General features: G+C 35.8%; 1 protein-coding gene across 1 annotated transcript in view; it reads left to right on the top strand.

Annotated features, from left to right (window-relative positions):
• LOC117995566 (leucine-rich repeat-containing protein 15-like) overlaps window positions 1–23,036 on the top strand; it is a 122,123-nt gene extending 99,087 nt beyond the window's left edge. Inside the window, exon 2 of the mRNA XM_069508683.1 lies at window positions 20,765–23,036. Within this exon, the coding sequence (XP_069364784.1) occupies window positions 20,765–22,475 (1,711 nt within the window). The 3' untranslated portion in view covers window positions 22,476–23,036. The remainder of the gene's footprint in view (window positions 1–20,764) is intronic.
• The last annotated feature ends 359 nt before the right edge of the window (window positions 23,037–23,395 follow it).

Here is a 23,395-nt window from a genome sequence, read left to right as displayed (position 1 = left end):
GCGCTCACAACTGCGTTAAGGTAGGTTGTCAAAATATAATAAGAAACAGAATTATTTTACCTATTTTATTACAAAAACAAAATGTATTTACGTGACGTAACAGTTGCGTTATGTAAGGTTGACAAATGTGTTGACTCATGGGATTAAGGTTATTTTTTAATGTAACGATCGGACTTTTTTTGGCGACATTACGTAGCCTTACATGTAGCGTTTCGCTTTGTACCTTAAGCTTAGGGTCGTTTATTTTTATTAATACGTTTACGGTTGTCCACAATACGGCACTTGTCTATGTCAAATATAAATTATTTCTCAGTGATTATTAAATAGAGTGTCTTCCAAAATACTTAAAAACCACGTCCCTTGTTAATTTTAAGTGTAATAACCTTTTAAATTATCGATTAAACTAAAAAACCATGTTTTAATTCAAAATGTGCATAATAGCGAAATGTGATGTACCTACCTACCTACACCAAAATCTCTGTGGAATCATCATATATTTTCTCTCTAAATATATAAAAGAAACAACTGACTGACTGACTGACTGACTGACTGACTGACTAATCTATCAACGCACAGCTCAAACTTCGGGGTAAAATAGGGCTTTCCAATTTGTGTATTCCACGCGGACGAAGCCGTGGGAATAATCTAGTTATATGTTTATATACCTAAAACATAGCATAATCATCAATAATTTATCGGTTCAATTATTATTTTCATCCTATATAGATGTCATGAAATTACAATGAATCATTTGGTAAAATTGATAGCAGTTAAATTAGGCTTTTCATATTACGTTATATTGAAATAAAACTAATTCCGTTACGATTGTATGCGAAAGCCAATAACGGCAAATATAAAGCCTATATCAAAAATAAATCATTTCTCAGTGATTATTAAATAAAGGGTCTTCCAGAATACGTAAAATTCACATCCTTTGTCAGTTTTAAGTGTAATAACCATTTTGAATCATCGATAAAACTAACAAAAGCACGTCAAATCATTGTGACGTCACATGCCAGTATTTCATAGAAGCTAGCATACTACTATAAGCGCGTGTTTTGACGTTTGATAAAAAGATACAGATTTGACTAGTTGTCGACCACCGGATTAGTAAGCAGGGTTCTCACTTAGCCGTGTAGCATGTAACGTATTTGATACCGTATCAAGTGAGCACGTAGGTATGAGCCCGCTGCGACCCGCTCATGCGTGGAGTGCAGTAAGTTCGAACACAAAGGCGGCGCGCAGTATGCGCGTGGACGGCAACACGTAGCTCGTAGATGGACACGCGGTGACCGTGGACGAGCCGTACCCACTTGCAGGTTGATACAGTATCAGATACGCTACATGCTACACGTCTAGTGAGTACCCTGCTGTAGACCGACAATATTTCAGCAATCAGAAAATTTGGATGATGAAACTCATACATATAAATTCAAATTGCTTTTTGTTTGGTTGAGGTATCGATGTAGAATAGTAGGGTAGGTACTCAAATCGCTGGGTTAAGGTGTTATTTCATAGTCTTTTTGCACGTTATCTATATCCATACCAATATTATATATCCGAAAGTGTGCCTGTCCATCTGACACACTTTCGCATTTACTTTGCAGCGAAGATATTTTCATTTATTAATTACGAGATGATTCCCACGACTTGATCTGCCCGGATTAATATTTTTAAAAATCTGTGGAATTTTTTGAAAATTTAACCAGTAAAAAAAATTCATCAAAATCGGTTAAACTGATGGGCCGGGAAAACTAAAAACGTAGCATACAGGCAGATATTAATTCACGATTCCTTTAGATTAAATCTACGTTAAAGTTTTTCTTCTTCTAAAAAAATTGCGGTTTGGCAGTTTACTTCTTGAACCAACATTGCGAACATTGGTCTAACTCGTTAGCTGTTTACCTATAGGTACCTCCTGGGCGTTTTAGACTAGTCAACACCACACTATTACTAGAAAGGTACTCGTATACAAATCCTTATAAAAGTTGCACATTAGTAAACATTCAATGTACAGGAAATCAATGCCTATTTAAGGAAATCCATACAAAAATGTAAGCCGTTAGAGCACGTTAATTGTCGTTGCTTGAACGAAAGCAGCGGTTAAATGAACCGTTAATACATTCATGCTACGATACCGCTCGATCATATTTTATTTAGGCGTTACATCGTTTATGTGATTGCCTCATATTTTCCGGCAACCGCTATAGAGCTCCGTTTTTATCATCCCTTTTACCTAAATAAAGATATAGTAGTAATTTGTGGCAGTAAGAGTTTTCCTTCGTCCACGAAAATACCGACACTTATAGGTTATACATAATTATATGATTCCACAGAAACATTATAAATGTGAAAGAGTGTCTGACACACGGCCCATTCGTATAACCGATTTTGACGAAATTTGTGTGGGCGAGCGCAGGAGATGTGCGGGTGTGCGGGGCGTCCCCCGCCTCATACCCTGATTGCCATCTCGATCTGTCGCGTCATCATCATGATTAACCTATCGCCGGCACACTACAGAGCACGGATCTCCTCATAGAGTGAGAAGGGTTTTCGCCATAATCTACCAGCTGGCCATATGCGGATTGGCAGATCTGTCGCGTACTGCTTTTTATTCGGAAAATCATAAAGTTCTCTCGGAATTTTAAAAATCAACCATTCATGCAGTTGTAATACAGCTGTAGTTGGAACTTACGAGATCCCGGACATACCTACTTGATATAAGTATAGTAGGTAGGTATTACAACGCATGCTGTTCAATAGGTTGTAGTATCTAAATATATAAAAAGAATAGGTGACTGACTGACTAACTGACTGAATGATCGATCAACGCACAGCTCAAACTACTGGACGGATCGGGCTGAAATTTGGTATGCAGATAGTTATTTTGACGTAGGCATCCGCTGAGAAAGGATTTTTAAAAATTCAACCCTTAAGGCGGTGGAATAGGGGTTTGAAATTTGTGTGGTCCACGCGGATGAAGTCGCGAGCATAAGCTAGTTATTGATCTGTTTTCCTTTCATTAAAGTTCTGAAGTAAATGTAAAAAACCTAAGGGTGTTTCCGGCCAAAACTTTTGATGCCACGAATTGCACCACCACTGTAATAACACCAATAATTGTTTTGTTTCTCTCTTTACTTCCGCTTATATTAGCAAACGTAGAGTCAGAATGGTCTCAGAGTTTGAGATGTTTCAAGCTTTTTAATTTGAATTAAAATGAAACATACCTACTTAAATTTCAAATTTAAATAACTTTTAACTAAAATAATTAGTTTAATATTTCACGCAAAAATTACTATACGGATTAATATGAAATTTTGGGTAGAGTAGACATAGGCTACTTTTCATCCCGAAAAATAAAAGAGCTCCCACGGAATTTTGTAAAAGCTAAATCCACGTGGACGAAGTCGCGGGCATCAGCTAGTACTTAATAACTCTATGGTGTTGGGATTTTTCTAAGCTTAAGCTGGCATGATGCAAGATCACGACTTGCCTCTGCGACATGCGAGGAGGCGACACTAGCACATTGTTTCGTAAGTTAGCACAGAAAGTATGAAGAGCCCTTAAGACGAGCGACTGCAATGCGCGACTATATCGCACGATCGTTTTTTTCTTATCGCTAGCCTAGAAAAAAAGCTTTCACAAAGTTTGAAAAACTATCACATATCTTAATCCCAATTTATTGTTATTTGACCGCGTACAGTCACCGACACGACGCTAAGACTCTAAAGAGCGTGTGAGCGAGAACACCCTTATGGACTGATTACACCTACCGAGTAGTGAAGCGAGACAGTAAAATGTCACTCGGCCGAGACAGTGCTGTGGTGGCCGTATTTCGAAATTGCGCCGAGCACTCGTAAGTGATTATACCAACCGAGTACTCGGCCGAGGACACTGACTCGCCACTGTAATCGTACCATTAAAATGATTTAAAAGTAGCAATAATACCCATTTCTGCTCATCATGTAGTCGCTACCGGAAAGTCTACCTTTATTCGTACCGATTATGTAAAAACGCCCGATACCTCACTCGTATGAATGGAGTGATATTCTGAAACCCTTCATTATAAAATGGAATTGATTCGTTCTTGCCACCCGGGAACGAAAACTCTGAATAATAATTAGCAAAGCTCATAATGACGTTGTATATTGATTGCGAATCCGTAATATTGTAAGTTCAATGTTCCACGAACGTGGATTTTCAATTAATCCATATGGATGTAAGGAAAATATTATGTTGTATCATGTTGTATCACACTTTATTAATTACATGTAACTATTTAAACAAATAAAAGAGACATTCTCACAATATTGTATTTTATTAAGCCACTTTTAACAATTGAACATTTTAGTGAGTACTTTCGACTCTCAAGACCATAGAGCGAGACCTGACCACAGATACTAACCTATGATAGTATGCTACATCTTTCTCCTTACAAATACAATCCTAAAACCTAAAATTCTTAATTACTAATTACGATGAAGTATCATAATACTGCAAATAGTTAGGGGGCCTTATGAGTCTTTTGGGACGTTCATAGTTTTCCAATTTGGTCAATAATTTGTCTGGTGACAAATCTTGTAATGTTTGTTCTTCCATAATTACACTTTTTTTGTAAAACGGTTTTAGTTGAGATGTATTTCTTCTCATATAATTATCTTTATCATCCTTTATTATGAAGGATCTTGGAGAACTATGTGCGCTTACAATATCAGCTGGCAACCAAACATTATCTTTCAAAAACATAATCTTGTCCCCTTCTTTAAAATTATAATTAAACTGTTTAGCATTTCTGTCATAGTTTCTTTTATTTATTTCATTTCTTTTAACTTGAAACTCAGTAAAATTAGCTATGACCCTTGGTATCAATAATTTGTCATGCATTGGTAATATTGATCGGATATTCCTACTCATCAATAGTTGTGAAGGCGAATATGGACTATTAATCACTGGGCTGTTACGGTATTCTAATAGCATTAATTCAATATCTGACTTCACTTCCTTACACTTTTTAAGCATACTCTTTGCAACACCTACAAATCTTTCTATAAAACCATTTGATTTTGGATATAAGGGGCTGGATGTTACAACTGAAAAACCCCATTGTTTTGCGAAATCCTTAAATTCTTGTGAATTAAATGGCATATTATCAGCTCTGAGAATTTTTGGAATGCCATGTGAAGCAAATAAACATTTCAAGATTTTAATTACAGTTGCAGCTGACAGAGAATTAACTTTGACTAACTCAAACCATTTCGAAAAATAATCTGCAACTATCAAATAGTTATTGTTGCAAAATGTCAAAAAATCACAACCAATCTTTTGAAATGGGAGTTTTGGAATTTCATCAATAATCATAGGTTCCTTTGCTTTCTTCACGCTATATTTTTGGCACAATGGACATTGACTTACCAATGAAATAATATCATTTTTCATATTAGGCCAAAAAAACAACGACTTAGCCCTGCCCAAAGTTTTAGTTGTACCAAAATGCGATGAATGAACTTTTTTTAATACTATTTTCTGAAGTGAATCTGGTATACTATAATTCTGTGATTTAAATAAACCAGTCCATTTTCCACAAAAACATCATCTTTGAATTTCCAATAAAACTTAGCATAATCTGGAACTTTATCAATACTCTTTGGCCACCCATTTTTATAAAAATCAATTAACTTCTGCATTAAAATGTCACTAACAGTTGCCTCAACAATATCACTTAAAAATTCATCACTAACATTGACTGAATGTACCACTACATCCAGAGAATTTTCAACACTCACACAATCAGCTTTAGAAGATGCTCTACTAATAGCATCTGCAATCAACATTTCCGACCCTTTTACATACTGTACATCAACATCATAAATATTAAGTTTTAACCTTATCTTTCTTAAACGCTGAGATGCAATGCAGTGAATTTCTTTTTTCATCAATGCAACTAACGGTTGATGGTCAGTTTGTATGATAGTGTGTCTTCCATAAATATAATAATGAAATTTTTTGCATGCAAATAATATGGCCAAAAATTCCTTATCAATTTGTCCATATTCACATTCAGCATCATTTAGACTTTTTGATGCAAATGCTATTGGTTGATTATTTTGTAATAATACACAACCAATTGCATCCTTTGAACTATCTGTTTGAATGGTTAACGGCTTATTAGGATCAAAATTTCTCAAAACAGGTGGACTAGTTAAAACATTCTTAATTTTTTGTATACAATTATCATGACTCTGATTCCAGACAAAATCAACATTCTTTTTTAATAGCTCTCTAAGTGGTCCAGTTAGTTCTGAGAGATTTGGAATGAATTCTCTTAAGTAATTAACCATTCCCAAAAAACGTTGCAAACTCTTCTTGTCATTAGGTACATCATAATCCATTAACGCCTTAACCTTATTCTTATCAGGTAACAAACAGCCATTAACTATTTCATGTCCTAAATATTTAACAACTTTTGGCAAATATTGAAATTTTTTCAAATTGAATTTTATATTTAACTGTCTAGCCCTATCTAAGACTTTTTTTAAATTTACATCATGTTCCTCCTTTGTATGTCCAAAAACCAAAAAATCATCAATATAAATAAATACATTGTCAATCCCTTTAAAACAAGTTTCACAAGTTTCTTGAAAAATTTCAGCGGAAACATCAAAACCAAAAGGTAACACATTAAATTGATAAGTTCCAAATGCAGTGGAAAAAGTACAAATTTTTCTACTGGACTCTGCAAGTCCAATTTGCCAAAAGGATTCTTTTAAATCCAACACTGAAATATATTTTGCATTACCAATCTTAGCTTTCAGGTCATTAATGGTGGGTATCTCAAAATATTTTTTCAAAATACATTTGTTCAAATCACGTGGATCTAAACACACCCTAATGTTATTTTCATCTTTTTCAACAACCACTATCCTATTAACCCATTCAGTAGGAGTATCCACTTTAGATAAGACACCCTTATTACATAACCGTTCCAATTCAAATTTGAGCTTTTCCTTCAATTTTAAAGGTATGCGATGTGGTGGTTTAGAAACAGGCACAGATCCTTCTTTTAGTAAAATTTTGTATTCGTTAGGAAATTTACCTGAACCAGTAAAACATCAATATATTTATCTATAAGAATCTGTTTTTCTGGGCTATCTGAACTTAGATTTTCCACATCTACGCTACTAACCTGTTTCTTTCGTTCTATAAGGCCTAATATAATGCAAGCATCTTTGCCAAGAGTTGGCTGAAAGCACGAGTCAGTTACTATGAAATCAATGTAAAAGTGCTTATCTTTTAACCTCACTTCCAATAAAACACTCCCGAATACTCTAATATTTGTCTGATTATAGGCATGCAATTTAAATTTACAACATTTTAAATTCAACTTCTTACTTTCGCATAACGAATGAAACACATTATATGGAATCAAATTGACATCTGAACCTGTATCCAACTTAAACTTACAACTCTCTTTATCTTCTAAAATGAGTGTCTCCGTCCACTCAATAGAACAAATATTAACATTTACACTATTACAATAAAACTCATGGTCAGATTCTCCTCCAGAAAACTGACTAAAAGCCACTGTTTTAACTTGCCTAGTACGGCACACTTTAGAAAAATGGTTAAACCGATTACACTTTTCACACTGTTTTCCTCTTGCTGGACAGAGTTGCAATTTCCGCTCATGCTCATCACCACACCATTTGCACCGTATCAACATGTTTAATGTCTTCTTTTCGATGAAATTTTTATTAACTTTATTAACCTGAACATTTGAAGTACCTTAAACTTCAGCAGCGTGCTGATTCTCAACCTCCGCCAGTCTTAATCTTTTTATAACATCATCCAATAAAACATCACCCTCCTTGATTAACTTTTTCTGAGTCTTTTTATCTGTAGTACCAAAAACTAACCTATCTCTTATGGCCTCCTCTTCTGAACCAAACTTGCAGCCCTTTGTCAGTTTTTTGAGATCATTTACAAACTGGTTAAAAGGTTCTTCCTCCTTTTGAGACCTTTGGTAGAAAAGGTATCTAGAATATAAAACATTTTGTTTTGGCTCAGAATACTCTCTGAACAACTGAATTACTTGCTCATAAGTAGCATCGCTAGCAAGGGAAAAATTATTAAAAATTTTCACGCCTTCTTCACCAATTATATTTAGAAGAATCGCAATTTTTCTCTCATTACTGGTTTTGTTAAGACCCGCGGCTGTTAAATATATGTTCACATTCTGTTCGAAAAACTTCCAATTTTCAGCCAAGTTTCCTAGTACATCCAATTTCTCTGGTAAGTTGAATGACGAAACCGCCATTTTGTTGCTTGATGTTTCTTGCTTACGATTTTATACGTAGGTCAACAAAGACTGCGCCATGTATCATGTTGTATCACACTTTATTAATTACATGTAACTATTTAAACAAATAAAAGAGACATTCTCACAATATTGTATTTTATTAAGCCACTTTTAACAATTGAACATTTTAGTGAGTACTTTCGACTCTCAAGACCATAGAGCGAGACCTGACCACAGATACTAACCTATGATAGTATGCTACAATGTAAATTACTGTCCAGGCCGGAAATAATAGCAATTTATGACCGAGTAATGATGGAAGGACGACGCGAAGTGATTTTGAGCGACGAGCTGAGACTTTTTAAACTAAATTTCAGTCGAGACTTACTTATATTACTTACTAGGTGATGCCCGCGACTTCGTTCGCGTGTATTTAGGGAACTTTTTCTTTTCCGCGATAAAAAGTAGCCTATGCCCTTCCCCGGGATGTAAGCTAACTCTATAGTCTTATACCAAATTTCATAAAAATCGGTTTTCGGTTTTAGAACCTCGGTACTACGTAGGTATGCAAGTGTTCAACAATTTCTATTATCGTCCTGTTGGAAATTGCTGGCGTGCGGACAGAAAAGAGCCAATTATTGACGTTTTGTTTTTTAATAATGAAGCAAATTCCGTGATTTTTAAGAACTCAGGTATATCCACATGACCAAAAACGTAAGCATCATCTAGTAATTCATTAGTCATTCTCAATTTCTCAATTAATTCATAGGGATACGAGGAAAATATAAATAGTTCATAATCAGTACCCTTATTATAAATGCGAAAGTGTGTTTGTTTGTTGGTTTGTCCTTCAATCACGTCACAACGGTGCAACGTGATTGAATGACAATAATTGACGTGATTTTTCGCATGGGTACAGATAAAGATTTGGAGAGTAACATAGGCTACTTTTTATCCCGGAAAATCAAAGAGTTCCCGCGGGTTTTTGAAAAATGTAAATCCACGCGGACGAAGTCGCGGGCATCAGCTAGTAATATTATATTTTAAAGTGGATTTCGTTTTTTTTTGCTTTTAAATCGTACTTAGTTTCGTTAAAGCCGCGTAACGATTGGAATGATATTTTTATTGTTTCGCTGTTCGGAAATTTTCCTTTAATTCATTTATAGGATATAACATTTTTAACTGAAAACTTCGTAACATTTTATCCCATTTTAAAATGATTTAATTATTCTTGTTCAAACCGGTTATTAACTGATTTGTGATATTTCATTTTCTTTTCTCACTTTGTGAGAAAATTCTTGTTTAGTTTTAAGTTTACGTAATTAATTACCTATCACAATTACACCATTATGTTTCAAATTTCACAATTGATAATCATAAAGTGTACAATGGTAACCAGTTTTATTTGCTAAGGGAAAACAATAGATAGTAGAATCGACCTACTGACGATTATTGGGGATAAACGTCTCTTTAGTAATCATAGGCCAGTTTGCGTGTACAACAGTCTAGTTCAGATTAATGTAGGATTAGCCAATAGCTTTGTTCTGTCAACAGTACCTATCCCACTCAAAGGAAAATGAATCAATGTAAATACGACTAGCAAATGTATATATGTTTAGTGTAAATACGTGTAATGAATCAATGCAATATACTAGAGTGAGATGTGTTGTTTTATTCCGATTTATGGACTCTTATTAAAACTTAGTAGCAGGTAGGCACACGTAGGCATCGCATCTTAGTGTACTAGGGCTTAAAACAAATCATAAGTAGTTATAAGAACTTTCAAACTTCTAAGACTTATGGATCTGGAGACAAAGTGAAAGAACTTCCAAGAGCTTTTAACTTTTACAAATATAGCTCATGTTATTAAATATATCGAAGGTAGCTAACCTGGCTTCGTACGAGTGGGATTTTTGAAAATCAATGAGGGGATAGAATTTTTAAAAATTCTGAAACAGACATTTTTTGACCTTCATTTTCGACCGAAAACCTTAATACGAATTTTCACAGGCACTCGTTCAGCATACGCTCGACTGTATGCTCGGTGTCTGAGGAGCAGAAGCATCCGGGAGGGGTGCATAGACTAAGTTTACCTTTCGAAAATTCTGTATCAAGAATTTGTGGTTACAGATACGAGTAGGTATTACGAGAAAATAAATCTCACGTGATACATCAAGATCTAGACCGTTATTATGCGAAGCGATTTTTTGTTCGGGACGTCAACATTTTTATCCATTTGAAAAAGTAACGTCTGATACCAGAGATCGTGGTAATGTATGCCGAACTTTACACATATAAATTTTATTTCTCCGTGTACTTACTGTTTCTGTTTTTTTAAATATTACTAAATTATCATACAAAGTACCTCAGTAATCTTTTATTTGAATATACAACTTTAGTTTTAGTTCACGCTAAAACCGAAACACGTGTCGAATATTTTTACACCTTTGACGACCATATACATATATATTTTGACGACCTCCCTGGCGCAGTTGTGAGCGCTGTGGTCTTAGTAGTGGGAGGTCCCGGTTTCGATTCCTGGGCGGGGTTTGGAATTTTATAATTTTCTAAATTTCTGGTCTGGTCTGGTGGGAGGCTTCGGCCGTGGCTAGTTACCACCCTACCGGCAAAGCTGTGCCGCCAAGCGATTTAGCGTTCTGGTACGATGCCGTGTAGAAACCAAAGGGGTATGGGTTTAATAAAAACTGTCATACCCCTTCCAGGTTAGCCCGCTATCATCTTAGACTAGCATCATCACTTACCACCAGGTGAGATTGCAGTCAAGGGCTAACTTGTACCTGAATAAAATAAAAAACATAAAGAATATATTATAACACAAAATTTCAAAAATATATATTGAAAATTTACGAAATTATAAGCTTGTTGTGTTGAATCATAGTCCTCAAAAAACATGGTCAGCCCATGCGAGCGGCTGTGAGCGAACGGGACGGCTGGCGTCGATCGTGCGCGCACTAAGAAAGAATTATTGAAAATTTAACCCCTATGGGGATGAAATAGGAATTTTAAATTTGTGTAATCCACGTGGATGAAGTCGCGAGCGTAAGCTAGTTTCCTATATAAATTATTATTGACGCACCCCGCATTATGATGGGGACTGTGATGATATAACGCGCGCGATTTCTCATCGTGCTGGCGCAAGTATTTGTATATATCATGTTGAAATCATTTTTCGTAGGACGTGCTAATAATATAGGTCAATATCTAAAAATCACTTCTTTTTTCATTTTTAGCGCCTTCTGTCGCAGCTCGTATAAATTCCACCCGTAGCACGCGACTAGCCGTGCTAGTGGGTGATTGCACTTAGAACGAAAATCCCTATGTCTGTCAGCGGAAGATTCCAAAGAGCGACGTTCTCGTGACAAAGGAAGCGTAGGCGAAATGTAATAAAGTAAAAGTTAAATCAAATAAATAACAAGACAAGAGTAATTTTTATTAGGAAAAACCCCAAATTCGGCTCTATCACGAAATGTTTCCGCTAAGCGTAACTCACACAAAACAAGTAGTATTACTCGTTTGACAATATTAAATAAATGCATGCTTTTTTAATGAAAATTTTACAATAAAATTTAAAGCTAGCCTTATATTATAATTACTATACAAATCATGCCCACGTGGAAAGGTGCCAAGAATACTGGCTGCATTTCCACGCTGGATAGCCAGGCTGATCCGTTTTGCAAAAAATGAGCCAGCCCTTCAGTCACCAGATGACCAGCTATTAATCGCGGTGAAATGTCTCGAAAAAATTATCTAATTAGGAAGTACCCTATAGGTTTTCTTGCCAGACACGACAGACGGACAGACAGACAGACAACGAAGTGGTCCTATAAGATTCCGTTTTTCCTTTTGAGGTACGAGACCCTAAAAACGACAAAATGTAACTAGTACATGATATAAATATTATAACGTAAACCGAGAATAATTTATGAATTTTCAATTCCACAGCAGTGGTTGCGTTAATCTTAATTATCACTTTGTCATAATTCGCTTAATGCATGACAAAATCCAAAACTTAGCGAAGAATTTTTCACTCCGCTTATTCATTATATTCTCAACGCAGGCCGCCCGCATTATCAAATAATGAACGAAATTTAATCTTGTAATAGTCGGAAAAACTCGCAAATCCGCATTTAACCGTCGTCGCAAGCTGACAGGCTAAATGATTGCTGAACTTTTTATTGGAGTTTGGACATCATTTCACGAGCCACAACACTTTTTACTGTGGGACAGAGAAATAGATGTTTAATAATATTTTCATCTCACTCGCTCGGTAACAATCCTTTTGCCCTTTGAAATCTGAGTGGAAGTGGTAATTTTGCTCCCTAGGGCACAAAGTACGAGTTGAAATTCGAACGTAACGAACTGTCGTCTATGCGTCTATGGTTGCGTACCTACTTACTTTTTTCTTTCGATTAAAAATACTACGTGATAATGAAACGTTCCAAAACGCGGTTCGTCCTTTCTGTCTTTACTAATTATTATTATTTACTAACTTGTTAAGTGACCCGTAGGAACTTTTATTTTTATTAAATTAAAATATAATTAATTCATTTCTATTTTTATTTAGGTAATTAAATTAAACAATCTGTTTCAGCTTTCTTGAGTAAACAATATTTAACGAAGTTCATTGAATTATAAAAATGTTTTTTTTTGTGGTAAGTATTTTAAATTTGAATTCTGAACGCACCTGAATAAAACTTTATTCATTATTTATAGAATCTTCTTTAATTAGAACCTCCTGTGAGAACCTCCTTCACTACCTGTTTTGTGGCCTAATAATATAGAAACTTCTTATTGAAACCCACGGTACTGGCGCCTCTTGTATCAATCATCTATGCCTCGATGTAGTGAGATGAAAAGTAGTGTATTTCGCACGGGTGCAAATTTATTTGCACTCGAGTCTTTGAATTCCTCGCTACGCTCAGGATTCTATCTTTGAACCACTCGCTTCGCTCGTGGTTCAACCTTAAAATCCTTCGCTTGCTCGGAATTCAATACAAACTCTCGGGACAAAATAACATCTTTGCACCCTTGCATAACAAATAACTATTGCTATTTAAGTAAGGATTTACTTACACATAATATCTAATAATATGTATAAATTATCTATCTACAAACATAGTTTTGTCATTTTATTCGTAAAAATAACCTACTAAAATATGACACTAGTATTACATTACATTTTGAAAAAAATCTTATTTATAATAGATTTATGTTATGGATGGACTCATAATAATAATAAATTCCGACTATGCATTGTTTTATAGGCATAAAATTTGAGATAATTCAAAATGCTCCTGTGAATACAGAAATTAAAATATTTAGACTTTAAAATTATTTCTTTAAAAATACACATTTTTGCAATTTTAAATTAAAGGCCTTTCATAAAAAATGAATAACAAGAAACGGCATTGTATGCTTGCAAATTTTAATGAGGCGTAAAGAGTTCTGTTCGAATAATTATGTATAAAATGCAATTATGAAATACATTTTTCATTATCGTTTCCTTGACAGAGTCATGGAGCGAAAAGTGTATATAAATGGTCTCTGTGGTGGTCACAGGTCGCTTTTAGGGTTTACCTCAAAAGGAAAAAGGAACCCTTGTAGGATCACTTCGTTGTCTGTCTGTCGTGTCTGTCAAGAAACCTATAGGGTACTTTCTAGTTGACCTAGAATCATTAAATTATGCAGGTAGGTAGTAGGTCTTATAGAATACGTATGGGAAAAATCTGAAAACTGTGAATTTGTGGTTACTTCACAAAAAAAGTGTTCATGAACAAATAATTAGTATTTTCAACTTTCAAAGTAAGATTAATATACTAAGTGGGGTATCTAATGAAAGGGCTTTACATGTTCATTGTAAAGCAGATTTTTATTTACCTTTATGCAGGATGTCTCCTCCGTGCGCGAGGAACCCACGGTGCGTGAGTCTGACTCGCACTTGGCCGGTTAGGGACTTCTATATGCCCCTGCTTTCTTCCACTGCAGCTATTTTGATGACGTGCCACGTGGGGAATCTGCCTATGCAGTGCTTTCCGATGCAAGGTCACCACTCCACTATCTTTGAACCAGTTCTTACGCCTATCGGTTCTTAGAACTAATACCTTGGTAGTAGGAATCAAATAATTGATAGATGTATCTCATAATGATTATGAGATAAAGAATAGATCGACAATAATCGAAGATCGAGAATCGCCCGTGTTCATATAAACTACGTACCTACTACCTACCTATCCCAAAAGATAATTAGGGATAATCTATAACTTAAAATAGACTACATAGAGTATAGTTTGGGTTACATCACTATTCTCATCGATAGAATACTATAGGTAGTTAATAAAAAATAAAAAATTGCAGTTAGAAGGGACTGCCGGCAGAAGATAATAGTAGCGTTTTTTTTAGATTATGAAAATTAAATTCAAAAATTAAAATTTAATAATTTGTAAATTGAAACCATTCGTTTTTTTCTAGACAAGCGCTTAGGCTGAATCATCACTTGCCAGCAGTCTGATTGCAGCCAAGCGATAGCACATAAATTTTAAAAAAACCTCTATCGGCACTCCGAGTATTATTGAAACTACCATGTCAGTGACGCGACCTTGAAGTTTTAGCCCATCCCAAAATTGTCTATTTCAGTTCAAAAAGTGGGAGTGAGGAGAGAGTATTTTTCGTTTTGAAAGTGAAGTAGAGTTAGTTAACTATAGTATAAGTAAGGTATGGTCAACTTCCCAAAACTGTCATCATTTACAGCTGATATCCAATTGATAAGCCGACCTGGGCGTTAAAGTAAAAAATCCAACGGGTAATAATGCTCCGTGAGAGTTTAATTAAAAAAGCGATTGCGCGAGTACTTTCCACGAGTTAAAAATTAATAGCGCGACCGTATCAAAACGATTGCTGTACGAATTTGAGCAATAACCAGAGTCCAGGCGCATCATAAAAATATCGCCGCCCGAACGAACTGCAATTATGTTAGCCAATATTCATCAAACATATTACGGTATTGCAGTTTGTATCAAGCTAACGAAGTATTTTTTTTATTTATCGACTAGTGCTTGGTTGCAATTAGACTTGCTGGCAAGTCATGGTGCAGCCTAAGATTTTGCCTAAAAGATGCCTATTCACACTTGACCTGAAGGTACCTATTTTAAGAATGAAGGGGCAAACTGATGCTGGAAGGGTGGCATCCCTTCCTAACGGTTCAAATTAGAAACTAGGAGGCAAATCACTCCATAAGTTTCCGTGGAATTTTGACTACGCACGGTTACAGATCTCGATGATGCCCAATAGGTACGGTAGTAGAAAGGTGAAGGCGAAACCAGGTCAAAAAGATCTTGGGCACACTCTCCATAATACATCCTACAAAATATCACTAGACAGGCAACTTTTCGCTGATGTTTATAATTGACCAGAGCTGCATCGCAATTGAGTCTTCTAGTACGGCAAATCATTGAAACAAAATTATGTATAGTCAGCTAGGTTTGCCTTGGATTATTGGATTGTCCAAAGTTGTAAGTTGTTTAATACAACTTAAAACACCCAAAAGGGGTTTACAAACCACGAAATTTCTTTTCCCCACAGCCACGGGGAATGTTTTCGATGGGTAGATATATCCTTTTAATCTGTCTTGATACGGAATCGGAAAAATCGTAGTCCAAGCCGCTGGGAAAAGGTTTTTTATGGAAACCAACTTTTCTCTTAAAATACGCGATTTTTGCGCTTGGCTACTTATTGGTCGATTTGATTTAAAAGTACCTAAGATATCAAGTTGAATATTTGATGCATAGGCCTGATTTAGTTTACATATTGCAAACACCGTGCTTTCCCCCAGTCGTGCTATTTTTAAATACATTTTGTACATCAAGAACAAGAAGATACATTTATCTCTGTTATTAACACTGAATTATATATATCAGGTGTACGTTTCTTAAGCGAGAAAATAATCGATAGCTAGTACTTCCTCTTCTGCGACATCGACCGGTAGATTTTTTTATAAGCTCCCTATTTTATCTATAGAACGTGACAGGTTAAAATGGCAGTCGGTGAGGGAACGCCCTGCACACTCACACAGCCCCCGCGCTAACCCAGTGCGGGCGAGCGCGGGTGATATGCGGGTGTGTGGGGTGTCCTCCCGCCTCATACCCCGATTGCCATCTCAACCTGTGGCGGATTGTATAGGTGGATTGGACTGCCTATATTAGACCTTAGACGGAGACCTTAAAATCTACAACTAATATTTAACACGCGAAGTACTGTGAGTACACTTCCGCACAATTAAGCAGCGAAACTTTATAAATACACGTGTACACGTAAAAAGAAATAAAGTAGTTTCGTGAAAGAGCGAGTTTCACGCGAAAGGTTCCGTGGTTTCTTATGAAAGGAAAAGTTTGTAAGAACTTTATTTGTGTTCGTATTTAGAGGGGTTCGTATTTAGGGTGTAGCGCTGATACATGGTGACAACTATGCAGCAACTTGTATCACCACAGGTGCGTATGGGTGTATGATTTGTAATAAATGCTGTAGGAAGCATTGTTATAGATAACTAGATGACCCGGTGAACTTCGTACCGCCTAACACGTCACTTAATTGTTTTGCCTTCCCGGTACCCCTCCACTAACACTAAAACTTTATGGTATGGGATTAAAGTTCAAATTAACTTTTAAGTATTATTAGTATTACGAATCTTTTGTATGGGAATATAGAAAAGTGTTGCTTTTAGACTTTTTCAGACAATTTTTTAAATTTTTCTCTCGGTAAGAACCATCCTCGTAATTCAAGGAATATTATAACAAAAATCAGTGAAATCGGTTCAGCTGTTCTCGAGATTTGCGCTTAATAACACATTCAGTGATTGATTTTTTATAAATAAAAGATGTATAAGTAAATAGTAAATATAATAAAACTATTGATATTATAATCTTAAAAAAATTTACGAGACATTTCACCGCGATTAATAGCTTCATCTGGTGACAGAAGGGCTGGCTCATTTTTTTCGAAACGGATCACCCTGGCTGTCCAGCGCGGAAATGCAGCCAGTATTCTTGGCACCATTCCACGCGGGCATGATTTGTATAGTAATTAGATAAGGCTAGCTTTAAGTTTTATTGTAATATTTAAAAAAAAATCTTAGGCAGATATATAAATAAATGAATAGAAAACTGAATCGTCCAGGAACCTTAAACAGATAAAAACCCGGTCTGTTTTATATGAATAGTATTACAAAGAGGTACCTCAATCGCTCGTCTTGTTACAAATGGATGAATGGAAAAAAAGGCATTGATAAGGCTGCCTTTTCCCGTTAGATTAAGTACAGCTATTTATTTTCCGTAATCGCTGTCAACTATTGCTATTGTACTGAAAAATATGGAATTACTAGCTGATGTTCGCAACTTCGTTCGCGTGGATTTAAGTTTTGAAAATCCCGCAGGAATTCTTTGATTTTCTGGGACAAAAAGTAGCCATGTCACTCTCCAGATCTTTGACTATACAAATTCAAAAAATTACGCCGATCCGTTTCGAAGCGCTTCTGCAACCGGTATAGCGAAATTTAACATTTTATAGCGTTGTGGTAATAATTTTTGCTTATTTGCAATATTTTAGGCTTAAATCTCCTACGACTTACCAGGCTGTGTGTCTTACGACCTTTATCTTTCTTGAGAAGGATAAATTATTATTGAACTACTAATTAAACAAAAATACAGAAGCTACAAGTGTAACCAACCAAAAAATATTAATTTAGATAAGCATGACTCAAGTTGACAATAAGCAGAAAATGAAAGAGATCAAAATGGGATCAAATTAAATTATTTTTATAGGACGTTACGAATGAAATTATAAAAATATTCCTCCCAGAACGGATAATCTGGTAGACCCTTCGTCAAAATCCTTTTGTTATCTTTGAGTTATTTTTCAGGGAGTTTGAATTTCACAGACAAAGCGCGGCGCATATTTCAGGGCACGTAATCTCGTTTTAGTTCGCGAGGCTTAGGCAAGTTTTTTTCTGTTGAACGCGTTAATTCCGCTTGATGTATAGCATTTGGACCTTCAGTTTTTAGCAGCAATTACATTCCTAATGGCCTCTGATACTTAATAGGGTAATTTGTTCAATAAAATTTGGATGTTTTTGTGGCACTGCGAATTTCATTGTTTATTCTTGCATAATTTAGAATACAGTTCACATAGAAGAAAGTTTTACAATCCGAGAGCATAATATACTCAGGGAACTGTTTTTGCTATAATGTGCTAGAAAGAAAAATATCTGTATGGTACAACATGCAACATGCACCAGAGAGAGAGATTCGGACCATACCTACTACATAAATACTAATAGCAAGCAAAAATCTATGCAACACCATACATATATTTAAAGATAACAATAGATATTCTGTACGCATACCTATATTATTCCGGCACTGGAGTATCCTCACGAGATGACGATTTGTAGAATTGTTGACTCCAGGCAAAGACATATTATTTTTAATATTAAAAATGAACTTAGCTAAAATAAGTTCTTGGGTATTATCCTACTAATATTAAAAATGTGAAAGTGTAGATGTTTGGATGTTTGTTACTCAATCACGCAAAAACGGCTGAACGGATTTGAATAAAATTTGGAATGGAGATAGATTATACCCTGGATTAACACATACTTTTTATCCCGGAAAATCAAAGAGTTCCCGCGGGATTTTGAAAAATGTAAATCCGCGCGGTCGAAGTCGTGGGCATCAGCTAATAGTATGATAAACTAATTATATCGCGTATTGCTACCAAACTTACACGTTTAGGGCACAATATGAAATTCATTTATTGATATCAAAACATTGAAGGTATCAAGAACTATTAAGTTACCATTCACAATAGATTTCGATCAAACTGGTCCCTAGTAGGTCAAAGGGCCAAGTTCATTATTATAGGGGTAAATTTTGCCTCGTCACGTACAATATAAACCCCTGCAAGTAGGTTCCAAGCAGTTTACTTCAAGTTGGTTCTACTTTAATTTTTTTAATGACTTATGCGAATTTCACTGTTGTTGTTTGCTTTATTGCTTTTCTAATGAAACCTGTTTGGGGCGAATCCGTTGGATGATTTTTAAAACTATAACGGACATTGGTATGGTATAGAAACATTTTTTATGTTTTATATATAGAAAGACAGAAATGTACCTACTTACTTTAAAAATATACCTAACTCATGGTCACTAGAAAGATTCAAGAAAGATAAGTAGGCAGTAGTGAGCGTAAGTAAGTAGTATAGAAGCAGCCGACACGCCCTTCTTGAATACCTTCTGTACATATTCCAATAGAGAGCAATGGCGCAATATCCTAAGAGAAAGTCAGGCTCGCGCAACGAGGGTTCCGCACTACAGTCGTATTTTTTCGACATTTTGCACGATAATTCAAAAACTATGATGCATAAAAATAAATATAAATCTGTTTTAGAATGCACAGGTAAAGACCTTTCATATGATATCCCACTTGATATAATTATCTTACATCGAAAATTGAAAATAGTAATTATTAGTTAATGACCACAATTTTTTTTAGTGTAACGTAACCATAAATTCAAAGTTTTTAGATTTTTCTCCGAATGTCAGCGAGAAAACCTACCTACCTGCCAAATTTCAAGATTCTAGGTCAACGGGAAGTACCCTGTAGGTTTCTTGACAGAGCGACAGACAGACAACAAAGTGATCCTATAAGGGTTACGTTTTTCCTTTTGAGGTATGGAACCCTAAAAAGTGATATCTCGAGGGAGCCATGATTCTCAAAGCTGAGGAACAGAACGTGAGAAGAGGCTTTGAAAATATAATAGTTAGGCAAAAACATATAGTAAGCACATCATGTACATCTTTTAGATTGAAGGCAGAGAGTGTTTTCAATCCATATCTCCAGGGAAATATACGTTGATCTTAGGAAATTAAATATCTCGGAAATTTGATGTCGAAAAATGAAATATAATATTATGTTGCTGTATTCGTGTAGGCATCTAAGTCTCGTGACCTTATCAACGTGGATTTAAGTCCTTGAATAAATATTTAAATAAATAATCGCGTAGATATTTATAATGAAAAAATGTTTTCCAGAGATAAAAGTTTTATAGATGATTTCATGCATAGTTCTCCGTAATATAATATGCCAACGACAGTTCTTTTTAAGATTGCCCTCTGTACTATGTTTTTGACGACATAGAACTATTTACTATTTTACTCATATAACAAATCTAAGGGGTGTTTTCGACATCAATGATTTTACTTTGGTCCATAGATGAAACTGTGCTAACATGATAATATTATATAGCCTATAGGTAAAGCTTCCTCGTGTATTAATTTTCTACACAATACATAAATGAGGGTGAAAACCACATTGAAATCTAAAAATTATAAGCGAATGTACATAGAAAAAAGCGGATTGCGGATACATTTCAGTACAATTTCGTTTTTTTTTGTTTCAGATTCACCAAGATAATACTCATAATATGGGGTATTTCGTTGACCTGCGTCGGAGCGGCCACCATGTGCCCAAGCGAATGCATTTGCCGCACCATTTTCAACCCAGAGGTCGGGAGCGGGCACTATGTCGAATGTACTCGGGGTGACATGCGATCGATCCCCGTCGAGTTTATCGACCATAAAGCAGACAAAGTCATCATATCTGCACCGACAAATCGACCTAACTATCTCACGATCGGACCTATATTCACTCAACCGACGCCATTCGTCAATCTACAGGAACTTCACATCGTCAACTCTAATGTTCCCTCAATAGGTCAGTATTCATTTTGGGGACTGCAAAACCTTAGGCTCATCAATCTCACGCATAACAACCTGACCAGTATCGGAGCAGACAACTTCCGAGGTCTCATAAACCTCACGGAACTACATCTCGACTACAACAATATTGAACAAATGCCAAGTGAGACATTCCGGCATCTGACTGCCTTGAACACCCTGAACCTGGCGCACAATCAAATTTCTACCCTCGTACCTCGGCTGTTCCGGATGTTAGCAAAGTTATCGTTTCTCGATTTGAGTGACAATCCATTAGCGGACCTCAATCCAGAAGTTTTCAAAGACATTCAACACCTGCGAATATTCAAATGTCGGCGATGTCTCTTGCGAAGAATTAACACTCAAATCTACCATTTAGTTCCGCATTTGGATGAGTTAGACCTGGGGGAAAATCTGTTTAAATATTTGACATCGGACGAGTTTATCAGTTTAAAAAAACTTAAAAAGCTTAGATTGGATGGCAATCAACTATCAGTGGTTGTGGATAATATGTTTGGAAAGAATCGGGAATTACGAATGCTTTCATTGGCACGCAACCGTCTCGCCCTGTTGGCGCCCGCTGCACTGACTAATTTAACCGCACTAGTCCATCTGGACATTAGCCACAACAAAATTGATAGGTTCCACTTGCAAACATTTGCCCCCGTAGTAGATTCCTTAAAAACTATCAACTTCAGTGGTAATAATTTACCGCTTAACGAAATTGCAATTGTTCTTCAAATATTACCAGAAATTCACGCCGTTGGTTTAGCTAATTTATCATTAAAAGAAATACCTCCGAATTTCTTTACGTACAACGACCACTTAATTGCTTTAGATATTTCTTGGAACAAGATAACCACCTTTCCATATAAACTTCTTACTAAGACCAAATTCCTGCAAAGGCTCGATATATCACGCAACAGACTTCAAACTCTTGGAGAAGATGATCTACAACGGCTGGAAGCTATAGCGCAAGTCGATTTATCAAAGAATCACTGGAGATGCGACCAATGTTCAGCGGGTACAATGTTAGTTTTTATGGCGACCACTGTGTTAAATGCAACGATACGGCGACTGAAATGTCATTCACCTCTAAGACTTCATGGTGTTTCTTTTGGGGAGCTTACCTTCGATGGTCTGGAACAATGTGGTACTACGCATGAAGCGCAGATGAGTGTAATAGCTGGGTTAATGCTTTTGTGCGTAGCTATTCTGGCTGCTGTTACCACTGCATTGTGCTGTTCGAGACGTCGCGCGGCGCATTACTATACAAACGAGGAGAAGCGGAGAGAACACGAGCATGATCATCCCGAAGAGCTGCTCGGGCGAACGGATTTAGGAAGCGTTGCCACTATTCACGCGCCCTACCACTTGGTGACGAAGGGCAGCTAACATCGTGCTCCCACGCCTCAGGCTCAAAGGCGCGCGCATCGTGTTCCCTTCCGGGCCCCCGCTCCATCCGGCTCAGCTACTTACGATTCCGCCCCGCTTCATTACCTTCCTACAAACTTGCTGCAAGTGTCGACAAAAGACATTATGTGATACGATGACGATTACGTGTAAGACAAAGGACAATTTAAAACTGAATATTCTAATAAATGGTAAGTTTGAAATTAAGTAAGAAATAGGCATATGTTTTAGAATTAAGAAAATTATATTTTTCTACACCTACAATTTTACATAATTACCTACTTTTCAAATGTATATAAAATTGTAAAATTAACTTCTTCGCGGTACTGGACTTTCGTAAATTTTGCTTCTTGTATAAAGCACGCTAGGTTAAATAAAATATATTAAAATATATACCTACAGAACTATAAAGATAACATAGTTTTGTGTAACGGTAGATACTATTTTGTAATCCGTTCATGTACAATTTTTTTACAAGGTAAACAAAATTACTATCATAAAAAATCCTTAAATAAGTATCTACCTACTTGTATAATAAGATCAGAGTATTTTATTATATTGATAAATTGAAGACCATCATTAATAAAATAAAAAATAGTTATTTCTGTGTACCTAGTATAGATTAAAACCACCCATGTAGGTGAATATTCAGGTACAAACTGTTTAAAATGGGTATTTGATATAATGTCTTTTATGGTCTTTAATTTTCGATATTATTCAAAGACCACGTAGGTATATATTTACGTAGGTTTTTATTACAGCACACCAAAAATCTTGTCCCTACAAATGCTAAAAATTACTAGTTAGGTATACCTAATTTTATTTCTCAATATCTAACATCTTCATGGCGCTTATATTGTGTCTTCTCTTCTTAGTCTTTTATATTATTTTTATTTGCAAAT

This window comes from Maniola hyperantus, chromosome Z (assembly GCF_902806685.2).
Source record: "Maniola hyperantus chromosome Z, iAphHyp1.2, whole genome shotgun sequence".
Lineage (NCBI taxonomy): Eukaryota > Metazoa > Arthropoda > Insecta > Lepidoptera > Nymphalidae > Maniola > Maniola hyperantus.
The sequence above is the reverse complement of the archived record's forward strand: the minus strand, read 5'-3'. Positions and strand labels throughout refer to the sequence as shown.